This window comes from Sturnus vulgaris, chromosome 2 (genome assembly GCF_052056855.1).
Source record: "Sturnus vulgaris isolate bStuVul1 chromosome 2, bStuVul1.hap1, whole genome shotgun sequence".
Lineage (NCBI taxonomy): Eukaryota > Metazoa > Chordata > Aves > Passeriformes > Sturnidae > Sturnus > Sturnus vulgaris.
Window position 1 is genome coordinate 80358855 of NC_142244.1, and position 19447 is coordinate 80378301.

At 44.4% G+C, this 19447-nt stretch overlaps 1 protein-coding gene across 2 annotated transcripts in view; it reads left to right on the forward strand.

Annotated features, from left to right (window-relative positions):
* The first annotated feature begins 15416 nt into the window (after positions 1–15416).
* CLYBL (citramalyl-CoA lyase) overlaps positions 15417–19447 on the forward strand; it is a 187906-nt gene continuing 183875 nt past the window's right edge. The window contains exon 1 of one of the 2 annotated variants that reach the window (XM_088159855.1): positions 15417–15495. In XM_088159855.1, the coding sequence (XP_088015981.1) occupies positions 15443–15495 (53 nt within the window). In that variant the 5' untranslated portion in view covers positions 15417–15442. The remainder of the gene's footprint in view (positions 15496–19447) is intronic. The other variant, XM_088159856.1, reaches the window with a different exon arrangement.

A 19447-nucleotide genomic window follows, 5' to 3' on the forward strand; every position in this document is an offset into this window, starting at 1 on the left:
GAAATGTGGATGTGAAATGTTTTGCTTATATTGGTCAAGGCAAAAATACCAATCTCTAAGTAGGCTGGACAACATATATATTTCAGGCAAGGTAGGGGAGAAGTGAGAGTCCCTGAAGGACTGGTTTTAGTGTATTTGACTTTGGTCAGCAGAGTGACATTGTGGCCAAATTTTTCTGCAAAGCTTTGTGCGAATGCTGGGGAGGGGCTGCTGCAGTGGTCCTGATGACATGGGTGTCATACAGAGTAAGTCAAAACTGAGGTTTCTCACTGCATTGTTACTTAGCTGATCGAGATCCTGAGTTTCACAAGTAATATGAGAAGTAAGTTACATGAAATTTTGTAATGGAAGTATGGTAAATCTTTAAGAGCTGTAGATGTTTTTGTGTTTGATGATGGCTGATAAAGCACAGCACTGAGCATAGAATCACAGAATGGTAGAATAGTCCAATATGCTTTCTTTTTCCTTTTTGTTATTGTTTTTTGGGAGGTAGTTTTGGTTTTTTGTTGGGTTGTGGTTTTTTTTTTCTTTTTAATCGAGTGTTACTGTAGTGTTTGGTTTAGCAGAGTGTTTTATTTAGTGTTCCTGCTCCAGGAATTGAGCAAGAACTTTAGTAAGCTTAGCTGGTGTGGGAAACACATGAGTTTTTGACATGAGTTTTTGCTATGAAGTTACAGGCCATCCTCTTTCTGTTTGGGCATCTTTACCAGTTTGGACACCACCTTCATTTCCGGGGGCAGCTGTATCTCCAGCTCCAATAGCCCATCACAACTATGTATTTCCTTAAAGGAAAGGATCACTTGTGCAGAGATGTTCCTGTCTTGTCCCAGATATGCTGCTTCCTACAATTCACCTCTGATTTAATTTTTTTATTCTCAGTATCCTGCTCTTTCTCCTTATGTCAAACACTAGTAATCTATTTATTTCCATATCTCCATAAATATATATTCCTCAACAGACTCATGAAATATTTCTCCTGTTACCTTATAGAATGACTTCGGGTACATGTGCCTACAAAAGTTTATGACACTTCAGATTAAAGCAGAAACCTTCAGGGACTACTGAGAGCCTTAATTTATCAGTTGATTACTGTACAGCTGTCATCATGCACTATTTCTTCTTATGTGAAACACCTGGAACTTGCTGTTGATGAGATTAGAGTAGTTAACTGCTTGTAAATCAGATAAACCAGAAGATTACAAATGAAGCCTGTCAGGTTTGGGTGATGGCACATTCTTGCCACTTGCCAGGATTCCAGGACTTCCAATGCAAACGCAGTTGAAGTTCTCCCCTCTGAGGTATTTGAGCATCGCCTGCTAGCCATAGCACACACACAAGTACAGAGTGCAGGAGCAGAGGCAAGGGGGTGATAGGAAGGTTTGACCAAAGCAGTCTACTGGAGGGATTTAACATTAGATCTTTAAATATGTGTGATCCTAAATTTCTGGAAGTGCACGGCCAAAAATCTTGGCAAAGAACAGTAACAGTAATTACGCAAATAATTTCTCGGTGCTAACATTGTGTCTCCTACATGTAGTGTGGACATGCTGCTAGCAAGGGCCCACTAGAATTCACTGTGTTTTTAAAGCCATGCTTTATAAGGATTAATTGTCTTTACTCAGGAACCCATTCTGATATCTTCAAACAGTTTTTCTAAGTTCACTACAAAAGGCTACTTCAGATAGGGGCCCACAGGGTGTCCTGAGAGGTTGTCCAGCCTGGGCAGTGAGATGTGCAGGACATGACGTGCCAGCTTCTGGAGTTCAGTGGTGCCAATGCCTCGTTTCCAAACAATTCAGCACAGCCGCTGTTTTGCTGATGCTGCTGCAAGACTCAAGACTTGATGTGGCTTGTGTGGGTGGTCTGGTTGGGGTTTGGGGGTGGGGGGGAGCAGGGTTGTTTGGTGGGGTTTTGTTCAGGATTTGTTGAAGTGTTTTCAGTAATTATATCAAGCAATTTTGTCTCTTGGGGAAATTGTTCAAGTAGAGAAGATGGTATTCCTGATATTTTCCCATTTGCCCATGACTGTCTTTTGATTTGTTTATGATTACATTTGGTTGAGGTTTATGAAATCATTAAACTGACTTAGCTACATCATGTGAAGAAGGGAAATGTGCAACTGAGAAAAAAAGTGATGTCTCAGCAGGGCAGGCACATGCACAGTCCAGCCTCTGCTTGCCCTCTGTGTTGCAGAAGGTGAGCAAACTTCTCATTCTCTGGAGGTTGGTAAAGGCAGATAGGCTGTGTTCAGTTCCCACCTATTGCATGCACCAGTAATTAGTTGCTCTCGAATATTATTGAGGAAGTCAGTGGCCTTCCAGGGTGGTGTTGGGGGTTGAATTTTTAGCTCAGCTAGGGTAACAGTTTCTCTCGAAGGGGTGGGGAGAGGGGGAACACGGGAAAAGGACAGGTGGGACAGGGGCCTGCTCTCACTCTCTCATGGAGTTGGAGAAAGACAGCCGGTGCTGCTACCTAGCACCCTTCCCGCAATTCCAACGCTGGGAGCCACGTTCCCTGCTGTCAGACATCGCCCTGATGCCTTTCCACTTCATCCAACTGCCTCCAGACACTCTGCCGAGCACCACGACCGACACCGTGAGGGAGGAGTGGCTCCCCCATCCCTCTCAGCCCTGGGCCCTGTCGCCATCACCCAGCGCCTTCAGCTGCGCGGGCCCTGCCCTGCCCACAGCACCGGGAACTGAGCGCAGGGAGAGGGCCTTGGCCAAAGGGACTGGAGCTGAGCTACACTGGTCTGTTCTGTTGTCAATTCTTATAGCTGTTGTTGTTTCTACTGTTTGCCTTGTTAGATACATTAGTAAAGAACTGTTATTCCTACCTCCCATGTCTTTTGCCTGAAAGCCCCTGATTCCAAAATTATAGTAATTGGAAGGGAGGGAGTTGCACTCTCCATCTCAGGGAAGGGGCTCTTGCCTTTTCTCAGCAAATACCTGTCTTTCAAACCAAGACAGGTGGCCCATCCTCTCCCTTTGTAGCACAAAGAAACAAGAAGAAGTAGGGTTGTGACATTTCTTCTCCAACCTTGCTTGGGAGCTACAAAATGGAGCAGTCAGAAAATCAAATCTGTTTCCTACATTTTTCTGCAAGTTCTCACAAGGAGCCCTCTCCACTTTCCTGCTGGAAATTTCTCTTCTCTGCCCACTGGAAGAAGACAGCTGAGTAGAAACTGATGTTCTGTCGCTCTGGGTCCTTCTGCAGGCTGTAGTGAGAGCACCAGAGCTAAATCATATGTGCTCTTCTGCTGTGTGATGTCAGGCCAGTGTAGCCCCAAGGTAGGTGGAGGTTGAGGCAAAGGAGAAGCAGTGGTGGCCTTAAATTTACTGTTTATCCCAGAAAGCTGGGTGACTGTAGTAACATTGGATAAAAATTAGAAAGAGGCTTCCTTCCCTTCAAGAAGGACAATATCCACACCCAGGGGGCAGACTCCAAAGAAAGAATTGACTAATGTACCAGGAAAATGATGGTTTATTAAACTCAAATATTTTCTGTCAGTCTGTTACCTGTTTCAAGTGGGGGTTTTTGCTGGAAGAGACATCTTAGATCCAGAACTGAATTTCTGAATAGACCCAAGCCTAGCAGACACATGTAGACAGATAAGAATGTGACTAAATCCCTAGAGATTTTCTTGACCAGTGGATTATTTTAAGGTTACTGTGTCTATCTGTCTTTGGGAACAGCTTTACCAATAGGTTTGTGAAGGCCCATTGCTGCACAGAATGGGACAGAACTTGCAATCTCAGTTTTGTTGCATGGGACACTGTCTCCTGTCCCACTCATCCCTGACACTTCAGAGAATTGCTGGTTGAATAACCTGAGCAAGCCATCTACCATGTACTTTGCTGCAGAAATGCACTTCTCATTGCTCCAAGTGTACAATATCCATATAAATACCCAACAGAGTTTGATGTAAAAGAAAGAGAAAAGGGGGGTGAAAAGTAGGAAACAAATTTCATGAAAAATGCCAAGTTTTTGGGCTGCAAATAGATGGCAGTGAGGACAAATACAAAAACGTGCAGTTTTACTCAACTTTGAATCTCACAGCCTGAGCAAATACAGATAAAGCAGCACTGCTAGTTCATATATGGTATATAGCAGAAATCAATCTAAGCTGGTGCTTGTCGCACCAGAATAAGTTCATGGAAGAACAAATAAATATGCTCCTCAAAGGTTTATAGGAATCAATAATAAGAGCTGTATTTACCACAGTTAAGCTTCAAAAGAAAATCTGGGCTGTCGGGAATGATAAGGAAAAGGAGAGGACAGACTTTTCCAGACACAGCACAGGCCAGAGAGTCCAGTTTGGTATGGACATGTTCCAGCCTTTCACATAAATGTGTGGATGCAAACATTTCTTTCTCTTTTACCTTTTAGCACAGCTTCAATAGAGTAGTGAAGGCATAGGAAGAAGCAGATATTTGCCTCCATTGTCTTGCCAGTAGTGGCAAGATCCACAGCTGGAGTAAAAGAGATTGGATAGAGCTAACAAATTAGACAGTAATAATTATTACTCACCGCTTTCATTATAATTTTGGGCCATTCCATCATCTCACTGCCTGCCCTGGCGGCTCAACAAATTGGTCAGGTGTTTGTTGGGCTTTTTTCCTCTTCTCCGTTGTCACAGGAACTCCTGACAAAATTTCAGTTGGAACTTGCAGGTTCATCTTAGCAATTTACACTTAGTGGTCTTTGGGAGGCAGCAGAGAAGGCTGTGGTAGAGGATCACAGATTGGTATCAGCGAATTGGTAACATTATAAATTAAATATCTAAAATTTGGCATTTCTGAGGGACCAGGTTTATTCCTGTCAATGAACACTGACAAGATTTTTATATGTGGAGAAGACTGAATTCATACTGTGGTCACCAAGTGTAGCAGTCTTGTTTTCAACTATTCTGTTAACAACTGAAGACTACTTCTAAATATCCCAAGGCCACACTGGTTAATGAGGCCAGCCGTTGTTATCTGGGAGATACACAGGCGGCTGTCATAGTAGCTGTCACTCACAGCAGCATTAAGTATAAACCATGGCATTAAAATAACAAACAGGAGAGGAAAGCTGGGCTGCAGAAGGATTATCCCGGGTCCTATCCGTGCTGAAAACACCACATGACCTTCTTCCCAAAATGGTAGGCAATCACTTGGTCGTGTGGCAGTGAGTGATCCCCTGGTGAAACTCTGGAAGGCAGCCTCTTCTCAAATTACTCCTGCTGGAGGCTTTTCTTGTCTGCTTAGAGCACAGATTTCTCTTGGAAGTTTATTTCACTATTTCTGAAGATGATCTTTTTTTGAAGACCGTGTTTCCACCATAAACAACAATGACTTTCTGTTTGGTGTGTGGTCTTCATCTGGCCAAAATTGTCATTTTTACTTTCAGTGTAACTTAGGTTTAATTGTCTTGATTTAAGCCTCTTGCACTAACACTAAGCTGCTTTTGTTTTTACTTTGGATCCAATAATTTTAATGTTTCCTCCATATGTCAGTGAGTTTTTAAGGAAAAAACAAGGTCTGAGATGAAGTTATTTGAATGGATTGAAATTTGGAAAGTGAAACTAGAAATATTGATAGGAAACACCAAGCTAATGTAGGGAATTCCTGTGTGATACAGACATACCTTAAAAATTGACAAAATTTTTCACTTTTGTATCTGTAGTGGATGCCTTATGCCTTCAGCAGCTGGATAAGCAGCACAGCTACTCCTTTGGGGTGAATGCTAGAGAATAACAGTTATAAAATACATTTCGGTGATTCTAAACAATGAATTACATCTCCTTGTCAAAAGTATTTTTGTCAAGATAACTGGCCTGTGGGCTTATTCTGTGAGTGTGGTATGTTTTGTTAGCCAAGTTCCTTTATAGTCACTTGGATCATTAGCACAGGGAGGAATACGGGTATGTCGACCCAGTTTTCTTAGTCCAATAGGTATATAGGTAAATATTCACCCTTTGAGAATATTTAACCATTTTTTAAATTGGTAAAAACAATATTGGTTCACCAGAATCTGAAATTGGGTCCTCGTCCAGTTGTGGCTGTGTCCTGTGAGGCCAGGCTGGGGGGGGCTTTGCTCCCAAACATGGTAGGTCAGAGACTACATTCCAGTTAGAACTGCAGGCTGAAACATTTATGTGATCACCTTGAGCTCATTTCATTTCAAACATGCTTGGGTAGCCAAGATCTCCTCCTTAAACCAGCTGATTTCAACTAAACACCTTGGGGAGCAACCATATGATCCTTTCTCTTGAGTCACCCACCCACTGAGGCAACTCAGGAGGTCCTGCAGGTCACAGTAGGCCATTTATGACCACAACTGGTGCAAATCTACCTGAACCACTCTCTATATCACTTTGCTAAAAAGCACAACTCTCTTTTTGCCTGTAAAAGATGTGTGAGATACAGGAAGTGGCACATTTCTGCATCTGCTTGCACTTCTTTACTTCTATTTAAGTCTCAGGTTGCTCTCCAGGTATTAGGTCGGGGCTCTAAGGTGGGAATTTTTTCAGTCCTTGACTGATCTAAAGGTAGTCCAAGTTGTTAGAGGATTTATCTCCTGCCATGTGATAGCCATATGGCAGTATCTGGAACAATGGATGATTCTGCTCTACTTGATGGCAGAAAGTATTTATGTGTCATTAAAATCATTGACAACTACTTTTCACACCATGTCAGTCACAACTGGAATCAATTTAAACAGAGATTTAATGGAAAGTGTATTTCCAAGGTACTCCTGTTATGTCAGTCACTGTGAAGCTTCTGAGATGTAGAGGCTCTGTGCTCCTGATGGGCATGATAAACGTGGATGTCAAAGTCAGCAGATACTTCAGTTCAGGATCTGAATTTACATCTGCCTTATCCACGTGGAGAGCTACACAGAGCTCCCGGCTTGATTCTGCTGTGGCATGTGGCAGGGAGCACTGGCACGAGTCAGTGAGGCAGTTCCTGGAGACTTTACCCAATGAAATGAACACAAAACCCTACAACTTGAATCTATGCAAAGGAGAAAGGCAAATCAAGCCATTAAACTTCTAGCCGAGACAGAAACATGGAGGGCAAGGTGCTTCTGTAAATTTGCAAGGGATTTCAGGTTTTCTCAGTGACCTGAGCCCTCCTGTAAGTGCCTGTAAGGATCCTGAAGGAGCTCTGCTGCCAGCATTAATGGTCTGTGCTTAAAGATAGAGTGTAATAAATTGTCCCACTATTCATCTGATGAAGAGTCCCTGTTTCTGGCTGGGATGCTCTGGTACCTGGCTTATTTGAGGAAAACAAACAATTTCACTTGATGTTTCACACATCGAAAACATTCACAAAATCCAATCACACTTGCCAAATCCTTTTTTTCTCTTTATAAAAATGAAAATATTACCTTATCGAAGTAGTGTGAGACACCAGCCTTTGGATGTTTAATGGTCTTTGAAAAACTATTTTATTTTGAGATCCACTGCCTTCTGACATGACAGAAAGCAGCAGCGCTGAAATGATGTTTCAGACTCTATAAAGACAATAATGTAATCCAAATATGCACTGTATTCAGAACATGTATTCTTACCTTCTTGATCTCAGCAAATTTACGGGTTGAGAAAATCTTATAGGAAATCAGTGAAAGCTCTATTTCCTCCTTTTTTCTGCTTTTTTACCTTTTGGCATTAAAGGATAATGTACTATGTATAATCTTTTATGTTGGAAAATGTTCAGAAACGTTTAAAAATAATGTAAAGTCAGTCCAAGTGGTATGTAGACTGGCTAGTTTCAAGTTCTCTATGACTTCTTTATATGCTTTCTTTGATCTTTCTGTCTTTTCTTACAGTGGAGCATAACCTCTGAAGCCAGAAGCAGCCAAATCTAAATTGCTAGTACCACAGGGCTAAGTTATAAAAGACTTTTTAAGTAAGGAGAAGTAAAGACTAATTTGTACAAACCTTTAGTTTAGAATTAGGTAGAAATTGGACATTCCTTAAACGTTGCCTCATGGAGAGCTGTGCAGGTAAGTAATGCTCACCAACTTTTTTCTACATATTTTCTTCTCCAGTTTCCCAGAGCTGATTCCTCAGTTCTTTGGCCACAAGTACTCACTCTTCTGGAGATGCACTGAAAGGCTGCCACAGGTCCTTCTTTTCTTGTATTTTGATTCACGTGATGCTTTAGGATATGCAGGTTCCCAGTCCGTGCTGCACGAGCCTGGGCAGAGCACTCACAGCCTCAAGTGCCACAGTCATCCCCGCTTGCCAAGTCACGCTCGCTGCCAAAGCGATGCCTGGCGCTGGCTCCATTTGCTGTGCCCTTCTGCTTGGGGTTTCATAACCTTCTTACAAACCACAGCATCATATGCCCAGGGGCTGTGCAGATGTAGGAAGTGGACCTGAAAACTAACAGAGACAATCAGCTGGCAGATAGTCCGTGGAAGAGAAATCTCCAGCATAGGCACGCTCACAGGAATTTAATCTGCTTGATATGAAAGTGTCTGGACCTCCATTCAGAAATATCGAGGCTCTTTTGTAAAGCACAATAGGAACCTGGACTAGAAGCAACAGGACTAAAAGAGAAAAACAAACAAATCCACAGCTAAAACTGTGATTAGAAATAATTTTTTTAATATATCTTGCAGGATTACTGTAATTTAGTATAAACATGCTCCACCTTCGGCCAAAAAAATGGCTCTGTTCTACTTACCTTGTAAATATCATGATTTCTATACACAGTTTTTTTCTTTACATGTTGGCACCTCACAACTGAAATTTTATTTTGTCTCCTAGTTTGCTTGAAAATGAGTGTCATTGAAGCAGAGTTCAGCTCTCCATTACAGAGAGTTTTAGAGACTATTCCACATACACACACAAACAAATCCGAGGGTCTCTGCCTTTTAGACACACCCATTTCCCTCCCACTTCAGCCAGTAAACAGCTCCTGGCTGCAGATTTCATCCTTTATGGAAGAGACTTTTAAGATGCTGGCTGACCTATCCAGCACTCTGGTAATCCTCAGATCATCTGCTCACTATGTTCATGTGGAGATGTCACCAAAAAGGCTTGTTGACAAGCTTCTGCTGCATTAAAGACAAGTCTGTAAAACTGCCACTATCTTACTCAGTTCAGCTTCACCACAAGGTTGCAAACTCCTCCTTCTGACAATTTCACCAAGACTGTTGACAGAAGAAGATTGTATGGAAAAAATACTTTTGGCTTCCAGTTCACTTTGTCTTAGATTAGATTGACACTGATCTCTCTGTGAACTCATTTTAATTTCTTTTTTTTTTTAATTTGCAAGTTATTTTTTTGGAAGTCTGAATGTCCTTTCCATGCACGTTCTCATACAATGCATTTTAAACATCCAAATACCATATTTTATATTTGTACGAAGCTAAAATGTTTTAATTACATTTATATCAGTTACTCAGTTTTTATTGTTTTCATATACAGTGATTAAGTCTCAGGTCTCAACGAGAGCTTGTGTGGCAAAAAGTCAGTAATATAGTAATAAAATAAAAACTGTGATATTATAAGCACCTATGAATCCTTCAATCAAATTTTGCATTGACTAATAAATACTAATCTCAGCTAAACTGTTTTGTTATACATACAGCGTGCTCTGATCCCAAACAACTCCTTAATCCACTATTTTAATAATAGTCTGTGGATTAAGGGATCTATACTGTATACTGACACAATGTATTGAGTTCAGGTTCCGTAGATGAGCATTTCTGTGATCTATTTTAATGGCAAACAAGCCATCATAGCATTATGGTGTCAACAAGCCTGCAGATTATCTCCTGGCCTTAAAGCATCCTGCAGGAAAGCGAGTTTAATGAATCTCCAGAAAGGTGAAAACATTATCACATCTATAGGGAGACAGGACTTTGAAATAAAAGTGATCATATAATTACTAACAAGCATTTATATATAATCAACTAGAAGATACACAGAATGTTTTGAGTTTTGAAATCTGTTAAAATAACAATGTTAAGAAGCACAGTCTGCTTTCTTGGCCCACTCCTTCTCTACATGTGCACGATAATTTTGTCCTAGCATCCTCATTTCCTCTCACAATTTGCCAGGATTTCATATAGAAAACCCATCATGATGGTCTTAACTCTTTTTTTAATTACCTTGCTCCAGACAGCCCCATGATCTATTATATTCCTGCTTCTGAACTCCAGCATCACCACCTTGCTTTAAGTCAAACTGCTGTGCCTGCAGCAGAGGTTCTCCAGCACCATGCAAAGGAGAGGAGTGTCCCCACCACTCGCTTCACCCGGCAACGTCACCACGTGTTTAAGGTTATTTTCCCCAAGCTCTGCCTGTAGTCAGGGAAAGGAAACACTTCTGCTGGAGTGGGAGTGGTTGTTGCCAGCTCGTAAGAAACCCAATGCAGAAACCACACCTCTTTTTGTGATAGATCACCTGCTCCCACCTGGAAAACTGGGAAGCACATCTCTCCAAAGCCTCTTACAAAGTCGTTTCCCAGTTGTTTCCCCTGTTTCCCCACCCCCTCTTCCTTCTAATCTTTCCCAGCCAGTGTATAGAGTACATGGGGTATGTTCTGCTTCCCAGCATGAAAATATTTTGACTTTTCTGAATTCCAGTGATTCCATGGAGCCACTTTTCAATAATCTCCTCCCAAAATTGCATAGTACGTAACAGCATCTGAATTGTATGGCAACAAATTCACTGTAATGTCCTCCTGATGTCTGGAAACAGGAATTCTTCATATATCTTATCAAGCATTTTCTTCAATTTATGGATGGATCTGTTCTCATAGTTTATATTCCCTGCAGCTTCACCTCAGCTACTGGCCCTTTATTTTTTCCAGATGTTTTTGCCTTTTTTGACTTTCTTCTTCTATCTGTTGTTGATGCTTACCAGTATCCCCAGCTTACTGAGGAAGGGAAGAGTTTTATTTCAAAAGTGGAGAACCAGACTTGGACAAGCAACCTCTGGAGAGCATCCCAGCATCCCAGGTAAGCAGGGATATTTATCTTTCCTGAGATCTGGAGAGGATCCAAGAGTACAAGGCAGTGAATTTCCCCTGGTTCAATAGGATGATTAGCAGGGGCTCTCTGCCCTCCCCAAGTGGAGAAGGCAGCTGCCTGAGTGGTCCTTTCGGGGCAGTTGAGAAGGGGAAGCTTTGGGCCCTTCAAGACCACAGAGAAAGCTTTTAACAAAATGATCCTGTCTCAACATACCAAGGCTATTCAATCCATTTTCACCAAAATCCACCACGCTGAATGCTCCAGATGATGTATTCTACATGGATTTATGATGGATTAAAACACTATGCACTGCTGGGATATCACATGCACTGCAATTCCATTGAACATAATGGTGCAATGAAGAGGCACTGGACAATTAGTTTTTCATAATGAAAATGCTGGCTTATTTCTAGTTGTATAATTATACAGTTTTGGGGGAGGTTCTCAAAATGTTTTGTTGCTGGAAAGCACATTGCTCCTTTGGCTCTCATCCTACGGGAGGAGACGTGTAACGTGAGACAGTGCTGTGAGCTGTCTGGTGGCACAGGAGGCACCACAGGAGAAAGCTCCCTGTGTGATCTGTGGTCTCCAGGCTGGGAGGCAGCAAACACTTGGGCAGGTGGAGTTCAGCCCAAAGCTGCACGTTCACCACAGGAGCTCTGTAACACTGCTGGCCAGCAAAAACGAGTGCCTGTCGGAAAGAGGCACAACAGCCTCAGTGAGATTGGTGCCCACAGTTGTTTGTTTCCCATTCTTGCACAATGAACTGAGGAGGACGTCCTTTTGTGTTCACACAAACACAAAGAGGAAGGCACAACACGCCTTGGCTGTTTTGATGCTCATTTCTCTCTTGAAAATCAAAGTAAATGAGTGTCAAGGGGACACTGACATGCAATAGCTTCAGGCAGCAGCGCAGCTCTTTTTTTCTACTAAGATTCCAATAAAAAATTATGTGGGACACATATTGAGAAAGTAAGAAAATTACAGCCTGAAAAATATTCCAGGCTGGAGCTTTTCAGCTCTGTTCCCAGCCGATAAGCTGGTCCAGCTCAAAGCTAGGGAGAATTTCTCCCAGGGTGATAATTTGGTCAAGATAAAAAGGAATTAATAACAAAGATAGAACACCTGTTGTGGTGTGTGACCAGGCCCTGGGAATGGGGTGTCTTCTCTCTGAACCAATCACCTTTTCTCTACTCTTGGAATTGTGAGTCATGCTATAAAACCAAGTGTGTTTCTGAATAAACTTGTCTCTTTCTTCCTGTCATGAAAGACCACCATGTAGCTGTGCATCTTATTTCTGCTGCACTTAAAGGGTTAAAACCCCTTTCCACGGCTACAAAATTATTTCTTTTTATCAGCATGGTTTATAAATAGTTCTACAGTACTGCAGTAGTACACTGCTTCTTTTTCCCTTTCTCATTGAAAAATACTTGTTTTAGTCACTATCATACCATTAAGAGATCATCATAGAATTAGAAAATGCTTGTAGAACAAGGACTGCCAAAATCCTGCCAAAATATTTGGTTTGCTCTTTTGTAGCAACCTTATTTGTTCAACATCTCAGAAGATACTAGACTGAGATTATAAAAAAGGTGTTTGAAATCCAGCAATTGAAAAAATACTGTAAATGAATTGTACATTGTGTTTGGTGTGATGCTTTATTGAAATAAGAAAAACTGGTAGGTAGTTATCTTTTTTTAGAATATTTTTCCTAATCCATTATAGTTGCTAAATGAATTTTTACCAGCACAGTCCATGAGTCATTTGACCTTCATGATTTATTTTTTATCTGAGAAATTGCAGGATCCCTCTCTCTGATTAATTTGTATGCAGTTATCTCACGTTGAGCAGAAACATTTGTGCAGATGAGATTTTGCAAGGAGACATAAAACCCAATAAGTACACCCACAGAAGTACCATAATTCTGATGACCAGCCCCAGATGAGCTAAGCAACCCTTTTCTGCACATATTCTTCATGTACACACAGCTCCAGGGGTCTTAGCCCCAACCATAGTGCTGCTATAGAACTCATATCCTCAAAAGTACCTTGTGCCTAACTCTTGAGGATGCCAGTGAGAGGTTCATAAATACCTTCTGATCATCCTGGAAAATGTTACATTGGCTTAATCCAATTAAGTGAAAACTTAGCATCTTTAAAAGGCTTCTCATTTTAAAAGGACGAGACAGACAAACAGTATTTTTCCCAGAGTACAGAAGGGAAAATATGATAATGAGATTTAATTCATGTCCCTGTGTTCCCATGACCACTTACAAGTCAAAGGGACAACAGGCCAGGATACTCCAGGTTTTCCAGCACTGGTTGATGCAAAACCTACGCTCCACTACAAATGCTGAAGAAAGGTTATTTGGACTTCTGACAAAACCTGAAAGCTGCTTGTCTCAGCAGTGTCCTGCCTCCCCCTGATGTTTTTGCACTAAATGCTGTTGCTGCAAGGAAGATTCTTCTCTTGTCTCTGGTGACCAGTGACAGGATTGAGGGAAAGGCATGACGTTGTGTCATGGCAGGTTTAGGTTGGATATCAGGGAAAGGTTCGTCACCCAGAGGGTGTTTGGGCACTGGAACACCTCCCAGGGAAGTGGTCACAGCACCAGCCTGACAGAGTTCAAGAAATGCTTGGACAGTGCTTTCAAGCACATGGTGTGGGATGTCCTGTGCAGGGCCAGGAGCTGGACTTTCATGATCCTTTTGGGTCCCTTCCAACTCAGGATATTCTATGGTTCTATGATGTGCATTTCAGGGGTTCTGCCTGGTCTGGCTGAACCCCTGCTCATTCTCCTCTCTCCTCTCCTCTCCTCTCCTCTCCTCTCCTCTCCTCTCCTCTCCTCTCCTCTCCTCTCCTCTCCTCTCCTCTCCTCTCCTCTCCTCTCCTCTCCTCTCCTCTCCTCTCCTCTCCTCTCCTCTCCTCTCCTCTCCTCTCCTCTCCGGGATGCCATACAGAAACAACAGCCAAAAGGCTCTATCAGGTGCCACACATCTGTTTTTTTCCCCACTGCAGGCCATCCTCATCAGCAGAAGTGGGGAAGGAGAGCATTTTGTACATCTGGGAGTCTTGGAGCTGGAAGGGGAAAAGACAAGAGAGGTGCTAGGAAGGAAATCTCTCCTTTCAGAAACAACAGAGGGGCAAGAGACAATTCAAGGTTCTCCTCCACTACCTTGTGCAATATCACTCTTCATGAGGAAGTTCCCCAAGGAGGTAAGACTGGTAGGAGGAGAGAGCAAAGGGAAGGAGGCATCAATGACAGGAGGGAGAAGGAACAGTGTCTGCCACACACAGTTCACTGGAGCCGTGCTGAGAAGGGTTAATGCTGTCATGCTGCTGGTGATAACGAAATGCTTGTTATCGCAGTGTGTCAGATTCAAGTGGTATCACCCAAGACTTGCACGCAAGATTACATCAGAGAAGGAAGCTGAGCTCAGGTCATGTTCACGGTTCAGCACAGCTCTGCAAAACAGCGTATTTTATTTTTTGCTAGGAAGGGAAACTCATGCTTTGATGACACCATGTCCCCAGTAAAGTAATGCTAAGCCAGATTGGAAAATTTCTACACAGCTCTCAGACAAAGAAAAGCCAATTGTGTGTCGGGAAAAGAACGAAGTTATATGGCAAAACTCAATGACCCTAGGAAAGAAAAAGCCTTTCCATGAAGGCTTGTGATGAACCTACATGGATGTGAACCTGGGTTTTCCAAGGAATAAGGGCACTGGTTTGGGATGTTTCATTGTCTGTCTCCTGTTCTTATAAACGCTGCTGCAATCGAGTGTCTTGGGGATCTCTCTCATGGCAAGGGCAACATGTTCAGCAGCTGTGGGAGGGTAGAAATGAGAGATGACAGTACAGAGAGGTGGCATGATCCAAGTTCTTGTCCTTTGGAAACAAAGCTGAAATATCCACAATATTGGAGGAGCTTGCTGGGATTATGCTTTGTGGCTCTGGTACATTCCAGCATCATGGCAAAGAAAATTATATATATGTTCAGTCTAAGTTTGAAGTGATGGAAAATAGAATTAGAATTCTCAATTTCCTTTTCCGGACCCTTTACTTCTCAAGTTTTGTTTCTTTCCCACACCATCCACTGCTGCTTCCTATGTTATCTTTGGTCTTGTCTCTTTATCCTCCGCACGACCGGACTATTCCCACTCGCGGCACCCACTTGCACACTGAGAGCAGTGGAGCTGGAGCATCCCACCCACCCCGGGCTCCGGAGGCTGGAGGCGCTGGAGCAGCGGGAGCGCGGCAGCGATCCGGGAGCGGCCCCCGCGGTGACGTCAGAGCCGAGAGCGCGGCGTGGGCGTGCCGCGGGCGCCGCCGGCGCAGCCAATAAGAAGCGTGGGGCGTGTCCCAGCGCAGCCAAGGGGGGCGGGGGCGTGTCCCAGCGCAGCCAATGGGGGCGCGGGGCGTGTCCTAGCGCAGCCAATGGGGGCGCGGGGCGGGCGGCGGCGGCGCGATGGCGGCGGGGCTGTGCTGGCGGGCCGGGCTGTGCGCGGGGAGGCGGAGGCTGTGAGTGACGGGACCGCGCTGAGGCGGGGCGGGACGGGACCCCCGGCGCCGCCTCCTCCCCTTCCCCGCGGGAGCAGCGCCTGGGGGTCTTCCCCGATCCTCCACGTGCGTGCGGGGGGGGGGGGGGGACGGCTGGGCCCCGGCGGCGGGGCTGGTGCTCGGGCACAGGCAGCGTGGGAAGTCCAGTTCCTGGTTTGGTGGACAGTGTCCCTGCCACGGCCATGAGTTGGAATGAGATGGCCTTTTAGGTCCCCTCCGACTCAAACTGTTCTGTGATTCCTCCAGTTAGCAGAACATGGCCTTTGCCTGGTTTCCGCTGTGGTGCAGCTCCTACCTGGAGAGTGACCTTGGGTCTTTCCCAGCCTTGGACCGAGCGGGCTCCTCAGGGCCACCGTGCCCATTTCCCGCAGGGGGAACCGGGGGCAAGGCAGGCTGGATGCACACCCTTGGCTTTCCCGTTGTATCCTGTGTCGCCTGCTCCATCGATGGCCCAGCATAAGTGGTGATGTGCGCAGAAGCGGGGCCGTCAGACGCCCCCCAGCATCCCTGATCCTGGTCCTTGGGAGCCCCTTTGAGTCCAGGGGTGCTCCTGTGGTGGCAGTGCGTGGATGAGGGAAGGTTATGTAGGCGACATGTCCACTTGTCAAGGGCTCGAAATCACCAGGGGCTTTCCCGCAGGTGGGTGAATAGCTGTCAGGAATAGCACGGATTTTGGGCGGGATGCTGGGAAAAACTCGTCTTTAAATAGAGGATCGTCGTATAGGTCAGTGTGCAGGATCAGGATCCGAGTGACAAGTGCCAGGGAAGACAAAGGCTCCGTTGCACCTTCCTCTTGGAGATGTGTGTAGGTTTGATGTCCGGCTTTCTGCCTGCAGGTGTGTGCCTGCGTCTTCGCGGTGGGCAGAGAGTGACTTCTGCCAGAGGGAGTGATTGATGGGTCTCATTTAAGCTCATTTAAGGCAGGTTTTCAACAGCACTGCTAAGAGAACACTTTTTTTTTTTAATTGATATTAAGAAGGCAATCAAGTGTTAATTCATTTTAATATCAATATTTAAAGCTTTAAATTCTCGCGTTCTCTGCTGAGACCATGGTTCTGTAAATATTTCATAGCTGAGTGACAAAAGCCTATGCGGTCTGTAAAACTGTAGCGTAGATGTTACTGTGATCATGCATTATTGATGCTGGTGTTCTTGGGGAACCTCAGGGACAGCTGGAGTGCTTTGTGCTGTGCTAGAGGTGCAGTGAAGAGCCCAGTAAGTCCACGTCAATCATTCCTGCCCAGAATAACTGTCCTGCATAGCACCCAGGGTCATTTTTCCAGCCTACCTCCTTCAGCGTACTTTTACAGCCAATTTCTGAAGAAGATGTATGCATGATGAATGCAAGAACATGCCTTTTTTTCCCCTTGTTTTCAACCCTTTCCCCCATATTAGTGCAGAATCATAAATGCTACACCTTGCTATTTCTGGACATGAAGAATTTTGAAAATTCATGCTGTGGGGGGAAGAGGAATCTCCACAGTGTAAGGGCAGTGGGGTGATGACAGCACAGCACCTGTTCAGAGCTGGGAGAGGAGGCTGCCTGCATGCCCGTGGTGAGGCCTCTCTCTTCCAGCTGTGGCTCAGAAGGGGCTTCCTTGGCTGGTGCTGCCATGGGTTGGGACATGGCTGCCAGGCATCACAACACCCTTGCCTGACTCTCAGAAGACGTGATGGCCTCCCTGTGGTGGGATTTGCCTGCTCCCTGTCATCGGTGCTGCTGTGGAGCCCAAGAGGCCACTGGACAGGTAGAGACCACAAAATTTTGGGCATCCAAGCAGTCAGAGACCAGAGCAGGGTGATGCATGAGGGGTCCTTGCTCACCTTTGAGCTAGGCAGCTATGGGGCTGTGTGCACTTGGGAGAGAAAATATAGGGATGACTTCAAATGTCAGCAATCAATGAACATGTTGATTAGATTTAATTAGCAGCTGCCTGGTCTTTAGCAGGAATTGGCAGGTGCCACTAGCTCTAGACTGTGGATTTTGTGTCCTACCAGAGCTCTCTGCCATGCTATTGGGTTGGGACCCTAATTACAGCAGTACCAACGATGTGGTGTGACTGCCTTTCCAGCTGCTGCCATCCTCTCCTCATGTGCATGCTGCTGCCTCTGTGAAGCTGGGGGGAAGCGGTGATGCCTGGAAAAGGTGGACCGAGTATTTGTGTCATTATCAGACAGGTACCCAGAGCAGGTTTTTCTTATTTGCCATATTCCAGAACCTACTGGGCTCTCCCTGCCTGTGAAAGATTTTTGTACTGGAAAAAGTTAAAAAAATTCCTTCATCCAGCTGTTTTTTAGTATCAAATGCAGCTGTTTTTTCTATAGTTCTCTCTTTGCTTCGTGATTATGCTGTAAGGGAAGAGCATTGCACATGTAAGCACAGTTTACTGTTTGCCCTCAGCGAGCCAGTCTGCCTCACCCATGTATGAGAGGATTTTATTACATGTATTCATTTACCTGGCATATTCCAGGCATCTCCATACCCACATGCCTGTGCTAGATCAGTGGCACGCTGCAGAGTATGGCACATACAGTGTGGGCATGTAAAGCCTGTCATGCCAAAGGTGCAGACACCGGCATGCCTGCTAGGAACAAAGGAACCTGACGACTACGAACCCCATGTCAGATCTTCTTCAGAGACTGTGCCTGTGTAATTTAAAATTTCTAGCATTGGGAGTTTCTTCTTTCATCACCAGTTGACATCTTCCCTCCCATGAATCCACCACTCCTGTGTCTTGCGTTTCAGGCTCCAAGTCTGTGTCTGCTTGGTAAATTAGTGAAGATGTTGTTTTTCATGTATTGGACACTGGAGGGTGCTAATGGAATGGGAGCTGAAATTGTTCTAGCAAATTAAAGGGTTCCCCTTTGTTAGTTGTGAAATAGTTTTATTCTTTGTTGTAGTGTTTAAATGGAAAGACATGAATTGTGGTCCTTACCAGTAGCTGATCCTGTTCAGCATGTGTAGAGCTGTGACCAAGAATATCAATAAAGTGTTATGTCTGTGAGGGATTTCTTTCCTCAACCTCTGTCAAAAAAAATCACTCATTTTATGTTCTACACATTTTTAAGTGTGTCTTTTGAGATTATGGCCTCGGGGTGAAAATTATTTGAAAGTGTGACTTTCTAGTGATAAAAACACTTTATCTGGCAGAATTGTTGAGCCATATGTGCAGAGTCTGCTTTTCTACAAGGTCACTTTGGTTCACCTAAACTAATATTGTTGTGTTGCTAGTGAGGTGAGAACCTGATAGTAGCTCACATTGGGGAGGAGGGGACACCCTGAGCACCACTAATCAAGTCCCTGTGATCCTGTCTCTGGGGATGGACCTGATGGAGCCTCAGTCTACCTTGCAACCAGCATCACTGGAGTGTGTGTGAGGCCATGTGTAGGATAGGGCTTTCCATCAGCCATCACTGCTAGGCTAGGTGAAGCATGGTGAAGTTACAAAACTGAGCCTTAGCTCTGGTGTTTCAAATTCACTCAAACATTTTTGTCAGGTTAAAGTCACATTGAGAGGTCTTACAGTGAAGGAGTTCACTCTGCTCCAGCTTTCTACTCAGCCAGGTCTCTGCTCTCCTATGCCCTTGGCAGAAAGACATGGGGCCAACATAAGGTCCCTGTTGTGCACTCTGGCAATTCCACAGTTGGCATTAAGGACTGTGAAACTACTGCTGGAGACATTTTTCATCCTGGCAGCAGCAGAGGTATGATGACTATGATGGTAGGATAATTAATGCTAATGAGAAGCTGAGTGTGTCCAGCTAATCACCACTGGCACCTCAACTCGTCTGCTTAAAGCTTATGCTGTTCTGGACAGTCTTGTGTGGTCCTGTACCTGCCTTTGCAAACTCATTACCCAAATGAAAACCAGTATTTGTAAAGTGCGTGGGCAAACAAAACTGGGTACAAATA